The 14,334-nt window shown below is 38.0% G+C and overlaps 3 protein-coding genes and 1 pseudogene across 3 annotated transcripts; all 4 read right to left on the bottom strand.

Moving 5' to 3' along the window:
• Nucleotides 1-523: 523 nt before the first annotated feature.
• LOC116843492 lies at nucleotides 524-784 on the bottom strand. Its single transcript, XM_032813949.1, has one exon. It carries the CDS (start codon nucleotides 782-784, stop codon nucleotides 524-526), a length of 261 nt encoding a protein of 86 aa, XP_032669840.1.
• A 2,259-nt stretch (nucleotides 785-3,043) lies between these two features.
• On the bottom strand, nucleotides 3,044-4,052 carry LOC116843520 (annotated as a pseudogene).
• Nucleotides 4,053-5,263: 1,211 nt separating this feature from the next.
• LOC116843488 (putative odorant receptor 92a) lies at nucleotides 5,264-7,230 on the bottom strand. The gene is made up of 6 exons (XM_032813944.1): nucleotides 7,118-7,230; nucleotides 6,378-6,714; nucleotides 6,003-6,230; nucleotides 5,821-5,934; nucleotides 5,497-5,652; nucleotides 5,264-5,427 (listed from the first exon to the last, which is right to left on the bottom strand). The coding sequence occupies exons 1-6, from the start codon at nucleotides 7,189-7,191 to the stop codon at nucleotides 5,377-5,379; spliced, it is 960 nt and encodes a 319-aa protein (XP_032669835.1). The 5' UTR covers nucleotides 7,192-7,230; the 3' UTR covers nucleotides 5,264-5,376.
• Nucleotides 7,231-9,489: 2,259 nt separating this feature from the next.
• On the bottom strand, nucleotides 9,490-10,763 carry LOC116843490. The gene is made up of 2 exons (XM_032813947.1): nucleotides 10,437-10,763; nucleotides 9,490-9,851 (listed from the first exon to the last, which is right to left on the bottom strand). The coding sequence occupies exons 1-2, from the start codon at nucleotides 10,691-10,693 to the stop codon at nucleotides 9,506-9,508; spliced, it is 603 nt and encodes a 200-aa protein (XP_032669838.1). The 5' UTR covers nucleotides 10,694-10,763; the 3' UTR covers nucleotides 9,490-9,505.
• Between the last annotated feature and the right edge of the window lie 3,571 nt (nucleotides 10,764-14,334).

Here is a 14,334-nt window from a genome sequence, read left to right as displayed (position 1 = left end):
CAAACCAGTCATAGCGTGGATGCCGATGAGCAGGTAAGAACAATGACGCGACTTATCTGCCGCTACCATCATAGTAGAACGGGAAAAATCGCAGTTAATGGCCTCCTTCCAGTCATTATTAATCGCCGACAAGATATAATGGAATATCCTGCACAGAGTAGTTTTCATGCGGAACTGTTGGGGGATTCTGCGTCCATCAATCGATTTCAGCGATAAAATGAAACTCGAAATATCGAAACCACCTGGTTGTTTGGAGTTTTAGTATGATGATATTGAATCGAACGTAAAGAGCAACGCGAATGCGTATATAAATAGTAATAGTAATAATAAATTCACATAGTTAGTTACCCCGATTAATTCCGCTATAAAACAACCCGTGAGACATCCCCCAATAATAAATATTGTCCATCATATGTTAATGTCGGATGACTTTCGTTAAAAATTCTTCATCAAAAATTATATTTTGCCAACACTAATAACGTGCCTTTGCGCTATTTATAACTCGCATAACGCGTGTTGTGTCTTACCGGCGATTCCACCTCAGCGTGAGTAGTTTCAGCATTGCGAGACTGTACGCCAGAGACAAACCGAGGCCATCCATTAACAGCGAAAGATCACTCGCGTCAAAATGCACAATGACGTAATAGTATTGAAAATATTGCACCACCGTTAAAAATGTCATGTATGAAGTCCAGTAGAGATCCGGATAGGCCGAATCCGGCCACATGCCGACGAAACGAAGACCGATCTCGACCCAGGGACTGATGGTGGTTGTGCGCACCATCGTTTCTCGACAACTACACGTCAGCGTAATGTGAAACACATGTAACTCGACTTGCGCGGCTTGGACGATGACGAGAAAAGCACCGAGTGATTATAGCGGAGACAATAACGCGCAAGCGGCGTCGAGAATCGATCAGTCGTAATTGCACTTTGGTTATTCTAATCATATCAATTCCTGAGAAACTTGCGAGTGCACTGATGAAAAAAAATATAGAGGAGGTAGGAAGGAAACGTGATCATGTCCGACCCTCTCCTCAAACGGTGAGCGATTCAACAGTGATGCATAATGGCTGTAATTACCATGTAAATTACCATCCTAGAAGCCAATTCTGCGGACAGATTATGTCTACCAGCCGGAGGAAATGCGCATACGCTCATGCTAAAAATGTTGTAGAACGTAAACGCTTAAGCTTCACAGAAGAAATGGAGAGCATTGTCATTATGCACATTATAGCCAGATAGTGATATTTCTAGCGTAATGCTCGACGATCTCGTCGAGTCCGTTGCCCTTTACTTATACGTCTTATTATATTCTCCTACTTCTGTCTCACATGCGACTTGAAGAGAAAGCTTCTAGAAGAGTGTAGCCGATAGCCAGATTTATTAACATACAACATAGTAACGTAAGATGTTGTAAACGAAATAAATAATATAATCTACGTAAGATGTAAACGAAATAAATAATATAATCTACGCGATCTTGATTTTCACGTACACATTAATTGATCACAACTTTCGGAACTGTTGAAACACTTTGATAAGTGTTCAAGGTAACACGTTGAAGATGAATAATCGCGCAGAGAATGTGACTGGATAAAAAGATATGTAACGCGAAAGTGCATCTCTCTTCTATATATTTTGAAAAATTATTAACAAGATATACTATATATTTATACACTATATGTATGCACATGTTGAGAAAGTTTTAGACGCGTCGGTTATCACAAATCTCATCGTACATTGTTCATGTATAAAGTAAATTTATATCGAGATAAGTTTTCGCTTGTTTCGACTCCAATCCGATTTTCTACCTTCCGTAAATCATGAATCATAATGCATAACATTTTACTACTTGTAAAAATTACTGTAGTTGGGCCACGTTTCTCTAAATTTAATATATCGCAAGTAATACAGACATAAGAAGCAGAGGCCTTCATAACCTGGAAAAAAATAAATTCTCTCAAGAAATCTTAAAAATAAGCAGAATGCTTTTGTGCCACGATATATCTCACGCTGATAAATCTATCCAAAGTCAAATCTATAATTCTGCCGGCAGTGATTGTCAGACGCTTTTGGGATCGCATTATTATGAACAATAAAATGCAACTGTTGGACTGTAACATGTCATACCACAGCGACTCATAAGCTGCATCGCTGATCGATTTATTCTGAAAATAGGCATCATCCAAGTTCAAAACAGACTCGCGATTGCTAGAATGTTCTTTTTTATCGCTCAAAAAGTGCACAAAGCTTATATTATATACTTTAAAATATTTTTCAACAGATATGAAGTATAATATAGGGCATGATATATTCGGAAAACATAATATTCTATACAAATAACTGTAAATCAGTTATCACAAGTTTAGTATTACGTTAAATAAGATGATGGTTTACAGTTAATTTGCAGTTTAGGATACGTATAAGCAAATTAATAGGTATCCATATATTATGTGTATGAAAGCAAATTCTAAAACGTAACGTAAATTCTAACGTACGAATTTTACTAGCATACCTTGGAACTTAAGAATTCCCCCGCATAGCAGAATACGAACACTTCTATCGTCTTAGCGATATAAAAAATTATAGATTTGATCAAAACCGGCATGCCTTTGTCGTCGTTAAAATTCTGCAACCAACGTGAGCACATTAACGATTGCAAGCACGAAACAATTGATCTTACTTACAATTACGATCATGAGACCAATGCTACAGATGATAAAAGCGTTCCACAGGAGTTGCATCAACGAAATGACGGTGAATACACTTTCTATATTGTCTAACATAGCGATAATTTTGCGGTGTCTGAAAATAAGGTTCCTAATGACGGCCTTACGGGGATCGTCGTTACCGGATATTTGCCTCATGTCTTGTTTCATGATGTCGATTTACCCACCTACATGAAGTACCTGCAAACGTACGTCAAATTGGCAATGTTGCTGGAAAAAGTGTTAATTTGGAAAATTAGCGAGAAGCATTGTTCATTTTGTAACGCATATTCACATCTACAGGTCATATAGATAATAGATAACAGACGTCATCAACCTACCAAGCAGGCGAGTAACGCATTGATCATGCCAACTACAGAAGCAGCTGTGAATAAGTAGAAAAATTGTCCGGCCAAGACGCACTCAAAGAGTGGCGATATGGTAGGGTCGAAGAAGAACTCCATTTTCAAGGGCAGCTGCCGAATGTCGCTGCTGAATGCATAGGAGATACCAGCCATAGCGTGAATGCCAATAATCAGATAGGAACAGCGACGCGATTGATCGGCCGCAATCATCATGGTAGACAGCGAAGAATCGCGGATAATGCAATCGTTCCAGTCATTATTCATCGTGGACAAGATAATAGAATATCCTGCACAACATAGTTTACATGCGGAACTGTTGTGGGGCTAGCTCGCATTGTGATCGGTGTCAGAGATCAAAACTCAAAATATCACGAGCACCTGATTTTCTAGGGTTCTACTTCGATAATATCACTAGCAAACGTAAATACAGTAACACATAGTGAATATTAGTAGTAATAACCCTCTATAATGAATGTGAATATAAATTGTGTCAATTAATTCTATAATATAACATTGCGAAATATGCAAACTTGATAACAAATATTGTACAACATTAATATTGGACATCTTCTACTAGAATTTCTTTATCATATTCGTATTATATAGCATAAAGAATTGCATTCCAAATAAAGATAAAGAACTTCTTTCTACTAGACTAATTATTTCCACATTAACAATATATTTTCCATTCATCAGTCACATAATGGCGTGTCCTACCGACGGTTCCATCTCATTGCGACCAGCTTCAACGTGGAGAGACTGTTGGCCAAAGCCAGACCGAGACAATTCATCAGCAGCGAAAGATTTCGCGCATCAAAATGCACAATAACGTAGGAATACTGGAAATACTGCACCACCATTAAAAATATTATGTATGACGTCCAGTAGAGATCCTGTAGAGAGCCGAATTCGGCCACATGCCGATGAAACGGAGACCGACCTCGATCCAGGGACTGATAATAGTTGTGCGCACCATTGTTTCTCGACAACTCCAGCGTAAGAAACACGTGTGACCCGACTTCACGACTCAGACGATGACGAGAAAAGCACTGAGTGATTATAGCGGAGACAACAACGCGCAAGCGATGCCGAGGATCGATCAGTCATAATTACACATTGGTTATTCTACTCGCATTAGTCCCTGAGAGGCTTGCGAGTTCATCAATCATACGAAAAAAGAGAAACTGGAAAAAACACGACTACGTTCGACTCCTTTCTGAATCAGTGAACGATTCAAACATTACATGATGATGTATAAATATCTTGCAAATGTGAATTGCCATTCTAGAGACTGATTCTGTGCGCAAATTATATCCACCAACGGGAGAAACTAAGCGTACAACTTTGCTGAAAATATGATGCGCGGGACGTAAACGTGTAAGTCGCTTAGAAAAAGTTTAGAGCTTTATCATTATGAACATTATAGAAGAGCGATATTTGTGATATAATACCTGTCTTGAAGGATCCATTGCTGGCATCCTTCACTTACGTGTTTCTTCGTGTTCTCTCGCTCATGTTTTATGCGGCTTGAGCCGAAAGCTACCGGAAAGCTTGCGAAAGTGTAACAGATATTGCCAGCTTTGTCAACATGTGATGCGTAAAGATGTTGTAAGTGATGATATAATTTACAAAATGATTTAATAAATCATATAATTTACAACTTTTAAGTACATATTATATTAATTCAACTGTATGTCGTTGGCAAGTTATTATAAAAGCACGTTTAAAAAAGCACGCATTTGAAGGTGTGTATACAGAGAGAACGATTTATTAAATCAAATAAATGTTTCTTTGGAATAGTCCAAAAAAATTATTTGGTTGACACAACAAAAATATTTCTTTGGAACTAAGCCGCAAATAAATATCTTTGTTGCCTCAAACAAAATTTTGTTCGATCAATCGAAAAATTCTTTTGGACTATTCCAAGGAAGCGTTTATTTGATTCAACCAAATCGTTCTCTCTGTGTAAACACACGTAAATTACGACTAGAGAAAAGGATGACGAAAGTGTATCTGTTTTCTATTTATTTTAAAATTATTGATAAAACACACTATATATTCACCCTGTGCACTTTTCTCGTGTCTGTAACAAACTTTTATTAGTAAAACTTCACACGAGTCGATCATTCCATATCGTAGCGCACATTTTTGATATAAAATAAATTGATACTGAGACTGTGTCTCGCTTGTTTCAACTCGAAGCCGATTTTGTGCTTCTCCAATATCATGGATCATAATGTACGTAACTCTTTCCAGCACGTCCGCAAAAATTGCTGTGGGTAGATCGTATTTTCCCAAATTTAATACATCGCATGTAATACAGACATATAAGAAGCAGACGCCTTCATAACCTGGAAAAAATAGATTTCCTCGGAGGATACAAAGAATGAATGGAGTGCGTTTATGTTATAATATCTCACGCTCATAAATCCATCCAAAGTTAAATCAACAATTTTCCCGGCGGTGATTGTCAGTCGCTTTTGGGATCGCACTATTATGAACAATAAGACGCGACTGTTGGACGGTAACATGTCATACCACAGTGACTCATAAACTGCATCGCTAATCGACTTACTCTGGAAAAAGGTACGATTCAAATTCCAAACAGAAGCACGAACACTTAAATTTTCTTTCTACCACTCAAATATTCTATCTACTCAAAAGTTATATTGAAAAATTTGTTTAACAGAGATAACATATAGTACCGTAGAAGTAATTCAGAATAGAAAAAAGTTATTGCATACCTTAGCACTTAAGAACTCGCCCGCGTAACAAAATACGAAAACTTCTATCGTCTTAGCAACATAAAGAAGCATGGATTTCACCAAAGCCGTCATGCCTTTCTTGATGCTGAGACTCTGCAAGCAACGGACGGTGAAGAAATTAGTAATAAGGGAAAGACGAAACACAAATTGGTCTTACTTACAATTACTATCATCAAACCGCTGCAGCAGATGATCAAGGTATTCCACAAGAGTTGCATCAACGCGATGACCGTAAATACAGTCTCTATATTGTCCGCCAAAATGATAATTTTACGATGTCTGAGAACAAGATTTCTGATGACGGCTAAGGATATACGAGGATCATTGTCGACGGGAATTTGCAATAGATCATGTCTCATGATGTCAATTTGACCGCCCACATGAAGCACCTGCGAGCGTAAAGCAACATACAGCAATACTACTGAATCTAAGGAATCCATTTTTCTTGAAACTTACTTCATATGTGGATTGGATCATTCTTGCATAACCATAACCAACTATAGAGGTAATAATATCTATGAACGTCATCAGCTTACCAATGAAGCGAGTAACGCATTGATCATGCCAACTATAGAAGCAATCGTCAGAATATATAGAAATTGCACGACCAAGATGCATTCGAAGAGTGGCGATTTGGTGAAATCGAAAGAAAACTCCATTTTCACGGGGAGCTCCCGAACGTCGGTGTTTACCGAACGGAACATGTAAGCACCAATCGACAAAGCGAAACCAGCCATTGCGTGAATACCGATGAGCAGATAAGAACAACGACGGGACTGATTTGCCGCTCTCATCATAATGGATCTTGAAATTTCGTATTTAATGCACTCGTTCCAGTCTTTATTTATTGCCGATAGGACATAGTGGAATATCCTACAGAAAGTAGATTACATGGGGAAGTATTATTGTAAACTTCACAGACTGATCGATGTCAGCGATCAACACTCGAAATATTAGAAAGACCTGATTGTCTACAGTTTTACTTGAACATATGAATGTTAATCATAAATGTAAACAATAAAACACAAACAATGAATCTTAAATAGTAATAACTAATGAGTGTAAATAGTAAATTATTGCTACTAATTCCAGAATAAAAAAACAACGCGCGAAAAATCCCTTGATAACAAACTTACACTAACAACATTAATATCGGATTTCTTCTATTAAAGTTTTTTATCTTCCATGTCGGTATTATATATAAGAAAAAATGCACTCTATATATAACTTCGACGCTACTTATCAGTCACATGAGACGGCTAATGGTGTGTCTTACCGACGATTCCATCTCATTGCGAACAGTTTCAGCGTGGCGAGACTGTTGGCCAGAGCCAGGCCGAGACAATCCATCAGCAGCGAAAGATTTCGCGCGTCAAAGTGCACAATAACGTAGGTATATTGATAATATTGCATCATCACTATTATCATTACATACGACGTCCAATAGAGATTCGGATAGGACGAACTCGGCCACATGCCGATGAAACGGAGACCAATCTCGACCCAAGGACTGATGGTAGTTGTACGCATCATCGTTTTTTGACAACTACACGTCAGTGTGGGAAACACATGTAATCCGACTTGCACGACCCGGGCGATGACAAGAAAAGCACTGGGTGATTATAGCGGAGACAATAACGCGCAAGCGGCACCGAGAATCGATCAGTCGTAATTGCACTTTGGTTTTTCTGATCGTTTTAGTTCCTGAGAAGCTTACAACAACGATTATAAGAAAAAAGAGAGACTGGAAAAAAAACACGACTAAGCTCGACTCCCTTCTGAGTCAGTGAGCAATTGAATAGCGTTTTGTAATGGCGTATTATTATCTTACAAGTACGAATTACTATTGTAGAAGTCGGTTGTACGCGCACATTAAATTCACCGACGGTAGAAAATACGCCCTCGATATCGCTAAAAGTATCATGTGTGGAAGGTAAGCCGCTTAGAAAAAGTCTAAAACTTTATCATTATGCACATTATAGAAGAGTGATATTTCTGATATAATAAAATAGTCTTGTGGGGTCCATTGTCCTTCGCTTACGTGTTTCTTTGTGTCTTTTCGCTCATGTTTCGTGCGACTTAAGCCAAAAATTACCGCAGCAAGAGTGGAACGGATATTTCCAGCTTTGTACGCATGTGACGCGTAAAGATGTTGTAAATGATATAAATCATATAATCTATAGCTTTAAGGTAGATATTATATTGACTCAAGTATATGTCGTTAGCGAGTAATTGTAACAGCACGTTTAAAAAACACGCACTTGAGGATGCGTAAATGCACGTAAAATGCGGCTGGTGACCGGGATGACGAAAGTGCGTCTTCTAATTATTTTATATTTACTGATAAGACACATTATATATTTGCATTGTGCACTTTTTTCGTGTCTGTAATAAACTTTTACTAGTAAAACTTCACAGGAGCTAGATATTCCATTTCGCAGCCCATATTTTTCGTATAAAATAAATTGATACTGAGACTGTGTCTCGCTTGTTTCAACTCCAAGATCTTCTGTGTCTCCAATATCATGGGTCATAATGTACGTAACTTTTCTCAGCACATCCGTAAAAATTGTCGCAGATAAATTATATTTACCCAAATTTAATACATCGCATGTAATACAGACATATAAGAAGCAGATGCTTTCATAACCTGAAAAAAATAGATTTCCTCGGAGGATACCAACAATGAAGGAAGTGCATTTGTGTAAATATAATATCTCACGCTCATAAATCCATATTGTGTAAATATAATATCTCACGCTCATAAATCCATCCAAAGTTAAATCAATAATTTTCCCGGCGGTGATTGTCAGTCGTTTTTGGGATCGTACTATTATGAACAATAAGACGCGACTGTTGGACGGTAACATGTTATACCACATTGACTCGTAAACTGCATCGCTAATCGACTTACTCTGAAAAAAGTTAAGATACAAATTCCAAACAGAAGCACGACTACTTAAATTTTCTTTCTATAACTCAAATATTCTCTCTGCTCAAAAGTTATACTGAAAAATTTGCTTAACAGAGATAACATATAGTACCGTTATTTGGAAGTAGAATAACTCTAACAATGAACAATAGAAGCTATTTGGAATAAAAAAAGTTATTGCATACCTTAGCGCTTAAGAACTCGCCCGCATAACAAAATACGAAAACTTCTATTGTCTTAGCAATATAAAGAAGCATGGATTTCACCAAAGCCGTCATGCTTTTCTTGATACTGAGACTCTGCGAGCAACGGACGGTGAAGAAATTAATAATACGAGAAGGACGAAACATACAAATTGATCTTACTTACAATTACTATCATCAAACCGCTGCAGCAGATGATCAAAGTGTTCCATAGGTGTTGCATCAACGCGATAGCCGTGAATACAGTCTCTATGTTGTCCGCCAAAGTAATGATTTTGTGATGTCTAAGAACAAGATTTCTGATGACGGCTAAGGATACACGGGGATTATCTTGGACGGACATTTGCAACAAATCTTGTCTCATCATGTCAACTTGGCCGCCCACATGAAGCACCTACGAGCGTAAAAAAACATACAGCAATACTGCTGGTCCTACGGAACTCATTTTTCTTAAAACTTACTTTATATGTGGATTGGATCATTCTTGTATAACCATAACCAACTATAGAGATAATATCTATGAACGTCATCAGCTTACCAGCGAAGCGAGTAACGCATTGATCATGCCAGCTGTAGAAGCAATCGACAGTATGTAGAGAAATTGCACGGTCAAGATGGACTCGAAGAGCGGCGATTTGGTGTAATCGAAAGAAAACTCCATTTTCACAGGGAGCTCCCGAACGTCGGTGTTTACCGAACGGAACATGTAAGCACCAACCGACAAAGCGAAAGCGGCCATTGCGTGAATGCCGATGAGGAAGTAAGAACAACGACGAGACTGATCGGCCGCTGTCATCATGATGGATCGGGAAAATTCGTATTTAATGCACTCGTCCCAGTCTTCATCTATTGCCGATAGGATAGAGTGAAATATCCTACAGAAAGTAGCTTACATGGGATACTGTTATAGAAAACTACACGCACTGATCGATGTCAATCATCAACACTCGAAATATTAGAAAGACCTGATTGTCTAGAGTTTTACTTCAACAATATTAATCGTAAATGTAAACAGTAAAACACAAGTAATGAATTTTAAATAGTAATAACTAATGAGCGTAAATTATTCCTACTAATTCCAGAATAGAACAACGCGCGACATATCCCTTAATAACAAACTTTCTCCAAAAAATATCGAATTTCTTCTATTAAAATTTCTTTATCGCTCATCTCGGTATTATATATAATAAAAAAGTTGTCGATACTCTATATATAACAACTTCGCGCCATTTATCATACGGAAAAAAAGATTTGCTAATATATGTACAACTAAAAATATTAACTGCAGGAGCAAATTTTCTTGCTTTCATAGTAAAAGTTATTTAGCTATCACAACTAAATAACTTTTACTATAAAAGCAAGAAAATTTACTCTTGCAAATTAATATTGTTAGTTGTCCATATATTAGCAAATATTTTTTTTCCGTGTAGTCACACAAGATGGCTAATGGCGTGTCTTACCCGCGGTTCCATCTCATTGCGACCAGCTTCAGTGTGGCGAGACTGTTGGCCAAAGCCAGGCCGAGACAATCCATCAGTAGCGAAAGATTTCGCGCGTCAAAGTGCACAATAACATATGTATATTGATAATATTGCATCGTTACTACTATCATTATATACGACGCCCAGTAGAGATCCGGATAGGCGGAATTCGGCCACATACCGGTGAAACGGAGACCGACCTCGACCCAGGGACTAATGGTAGTCGTGCGCACCATCGTTTCTCACTACTTCGACAACTACACGTCAGCGTGGGAAACACATGTAATCCGACTTGCACGACCCGGGCGATGACGAGAAAAGCACTGAGTTATAGCGGAGACAATAACGCGCAAGCGACGCGGAGGATCAATCGTAATTGCACTTTGGTTTTTCTGATCGCTTTAGTTGCTAAGAAGCTTGCACCGCCGATTATAAGAAAAAAGAGAGACTGAAAAAAAAACACGACTACGCTCGACTCCCTTCTGAGTCAGTGAGCAATTGAACAGCGTTTTATAATGGCGTGTTATTATCTTACAAGTACGAATTACTATTCTAGAAGTCGGTTGTACGAGCACATTAAATTCACCGACGGTAGAAAATACGCGCTCGAAATTGCTAAAAGTATCGTGTGTGGAAGTCTAAGCCGCTTAGAAAAAGTCTAAAACTTTATCATTATGGACATTATAGAAGAGTGATATTTCTGATATAATAAAACAGTCTTGTGCGGTCCATTGTCCTTCGCTTACGTGTTTCTTTGTGTCCTTTCGCTCATGTTTCGTGCGACTTGAGTGAAAAATTACCGGAGAGCTTGCAAGAGTGCAACGGATATTTCCAGCTTTGTACGCATGTGACGCGTAAAGATGTTGTAAATGATATAAATCATATAATCTATAGCTTTAAGGTAAATATTATATTGACTCAAATATATGTCGCTGGCGAGTAATTGTAACAGCACGTTTAAAAAACACGCACTTCAGGATGCGTAAACGCACGTAAAATGATGCTGGTGACAAGGATGACGAAAGTGTGTCTTCTATTTATTTTATATTTATTGATAAGACACATTATATATTTGCATTGTGCACTTCTATCGTGTCTGTAATAAATTTTTACTAGTAAAACTTCACAGGAGCCGGATATTCCATATCGCAGCGTACATTTTTCATATAAAACTAATTGATACTGAGACTGTGTCTCGCTTGTTTCAACTCCAAGATCTTCTGTGTCTCCAATATCATGGGTCATAATGTATGTAACTTTTCTCAGCACATCCGTAAAAATTGTCGCAGATAAATTATATTTACCCAAATTTAATACATCGCATGTAATACAGACATATAAGAAGCAGATGCCTTCATAACCTGAAAAAAATAGATTCCCTTGGAAGATACCAACAATGAAGGGAGTGCATTTGTGTAAATATAATATCTCACGCTCATAAATCCATATTGTGTAAATATAATATCTCACGCTCATAAATCCATCCAAAGTTAAATCAATAATTTTCCCGGCGGTGATTGTCAGTCGCTTTTGGGATCGTACTATTATGAACAATAAGACGCGACTGTTGGACGGTAACATGTTATACCACATTGACTCGTAAGCTGCATCGCTAATCGACTTACACTGGAAAAAGTTAAGATCCAAATCCTAAACAGAAGCATGACTACTTAAATTTTCTTTCTATCACTCAAATATTCTCTCTGCTCAAAAGTTATATTGAAAAATTTGCTTAACATAGATAACGTGTAGTACTGTTATTCGGAAGTAGAATAACTCTAACAATGAACAATAGAAGTTATTTGGAATAAGGAAAAGTTATTGCATACCTTAGCGCTTAAGAACTCGCCCGCGTAACAAAATACGAAAACTTCTATTGACTTAGCAACATAAAAAAGCATGTATTTCACGAAACCCGCTATGCTTTTCTTGATGCTGAGACTCTGCGAGCAACGGACGGTGAAGAAATTAATAATATGAGAAGGACAAAACACACAAATTGATCTTACTTACAATTACTATCATCAAACCGCTGCAACAGATGATCAAAGTGTTCCATAGGTATTGCATCAACGCGATGGCTGTGCATACATTCTCTATGTTGTCCACCAAAGAGATGATTTTGCGATGTCTGAGAACAATATTTCTGATGACGGTTAAGAATACACGGGGATCATTTTGGACGGACATTTGCAACAAATCTTGTCTGAGGATGTCAATTTGACCGCCCACATGAAGTACCTGCGAGCGTAAAGCAATGTACTACTGAATCTAAGAAACTCATTTTTCTTAAAACTTACTTTATATGTGGGTTGGATCATTCTTGTATAACCATAACTAACTATAGAGATAATATCTATGAACGTCATCATCTTACCAACGAAGCGAGTAACGCATTCATCATGCTAGCAGAAGAAGCAATCGTCAGTATGTAGAGAAATTGCATGGTCAAGATGGACTCGAAGAGCGGCGATTTGGTGTAATCGAAAGAAAACTCCATTTTCACGGGGAGCATCCGAACGTCGCTGTTTACCGCACGGAATACGTAAGCACCAACCGACAAAAGGAAAGCGGACATTGTGTGAATGCCCATGAGGAAGTAAGAACAACGACGAGACTGATCGGCCGCTGTCATCATGATGGATTGGGAATATTCGTATTTAATGCCCTCGTCCCAGTCTTCATTTATTGCCGATAGGACATAATGAAATATGCTACAGAAAGTAGCTTGCATGGGATACTGTTATAGAAAACTACATGCACTGGTCGATGTCAACCATTAACACTCGAAATATTAGAAAGACCTGATTGTCTAGAGTTTTACTTCAACAATATTAATCGTTAATGTAAACAGTAAAACACAAGTAATGAATTTTAAATAGTAATAACTAATAAGCTTAAATATTAAATTATTCCTACTAATTTCAGAGTAGAACAACGCGCGACATATCCCTTAATAACAAACTTTCTCCAAAATACATTAATATCGAATTTCTTTTATTAAAATTTCTTTATCGCTCATCTCGGTATTATTAGGTGCGCAATTAAGTTTCCGGATTTCACATATGGATGGCGCTAACGACATATGTAGTCGACATACATGTCTAAAGTTGTGTTTCTTTTATAGCTTGGACTTCTGTCAACAATAACCAGTCATAATACCAACACATATCGTAACGCAAAAATATTTTTTCTAACAATGAAGATGTCGAGTTTTGTGCCAAATAAACAGCATTTGCGGGAAGCTTTGCTTTTCTGCTCTAACTTGAAAAAAAATGCAGCTGAAGCACGTCGTTTGCTTGAGGAGTCCTACGGCGAACATGTACCATCGAAAATTAGCTGTGAAGATTGGTTTAAACGCTTCAGAAGTGGCGATTTCGACACTAAGGACAAGGAGCGCTCCGGAAGACCAAACAATTGAGGACGCCGATCTGCAAGCGTTATTGGATGAAGATGATACGCAAACACAAGATCAATTTGCGAAGGCATTAAACATGACTCGCCAAGGTATTTCCAAACGTTTACATGCCATGGGAAAAATTCAAAAGAAAGGAAAATGGATGCCGCATGAGTTGACTGAGAGATAGATGGAAAATCGAAAAGCCACTTCCAAAATTTTGCTTTTGCGACATGAAAGAAAGAGTTTCCTGCATCGAATTGTTACTGGCGATGAGAAGTGGATATATTTCGAGAATCCCAAACGCAAAAAATCGTGGCTTTCACCTGTCGCATCAACATCGACGGCACGGCCAAATCGCTTTGGAAAGAAGACAATGCTCTTGGTTGCGTTTGGTGGGACCAGAAAGGAATCGTGTACTATGAGCTGCTGAAACCGGGCAAAACTGTCAATGGGCATCGCTACCGACAACTAATCAAC

Source organism: Odontomachus brunneus, unplaced genomic scaffold (genome assembly GCF_010583005.1).
Source record: "Odontomachus brunneus isolate Ranch 3 - 2012 unplaced genomic scaffold, Obru_v1 Obru_scaffold_033, whole genome shotgun sequence".
NCBI classification, from domain to species: Eukaryota; Metazoa; Arthropoda; class Insecta; order Hymenoptera; family Formicidae; genus Odontomachus; species Odontomachus brunneus.
The sequence above is the reverse complement of the archived record's forward strand: the minus strand, read 5'-3'. Positions and strand labels throughout refer to the sequence as shown.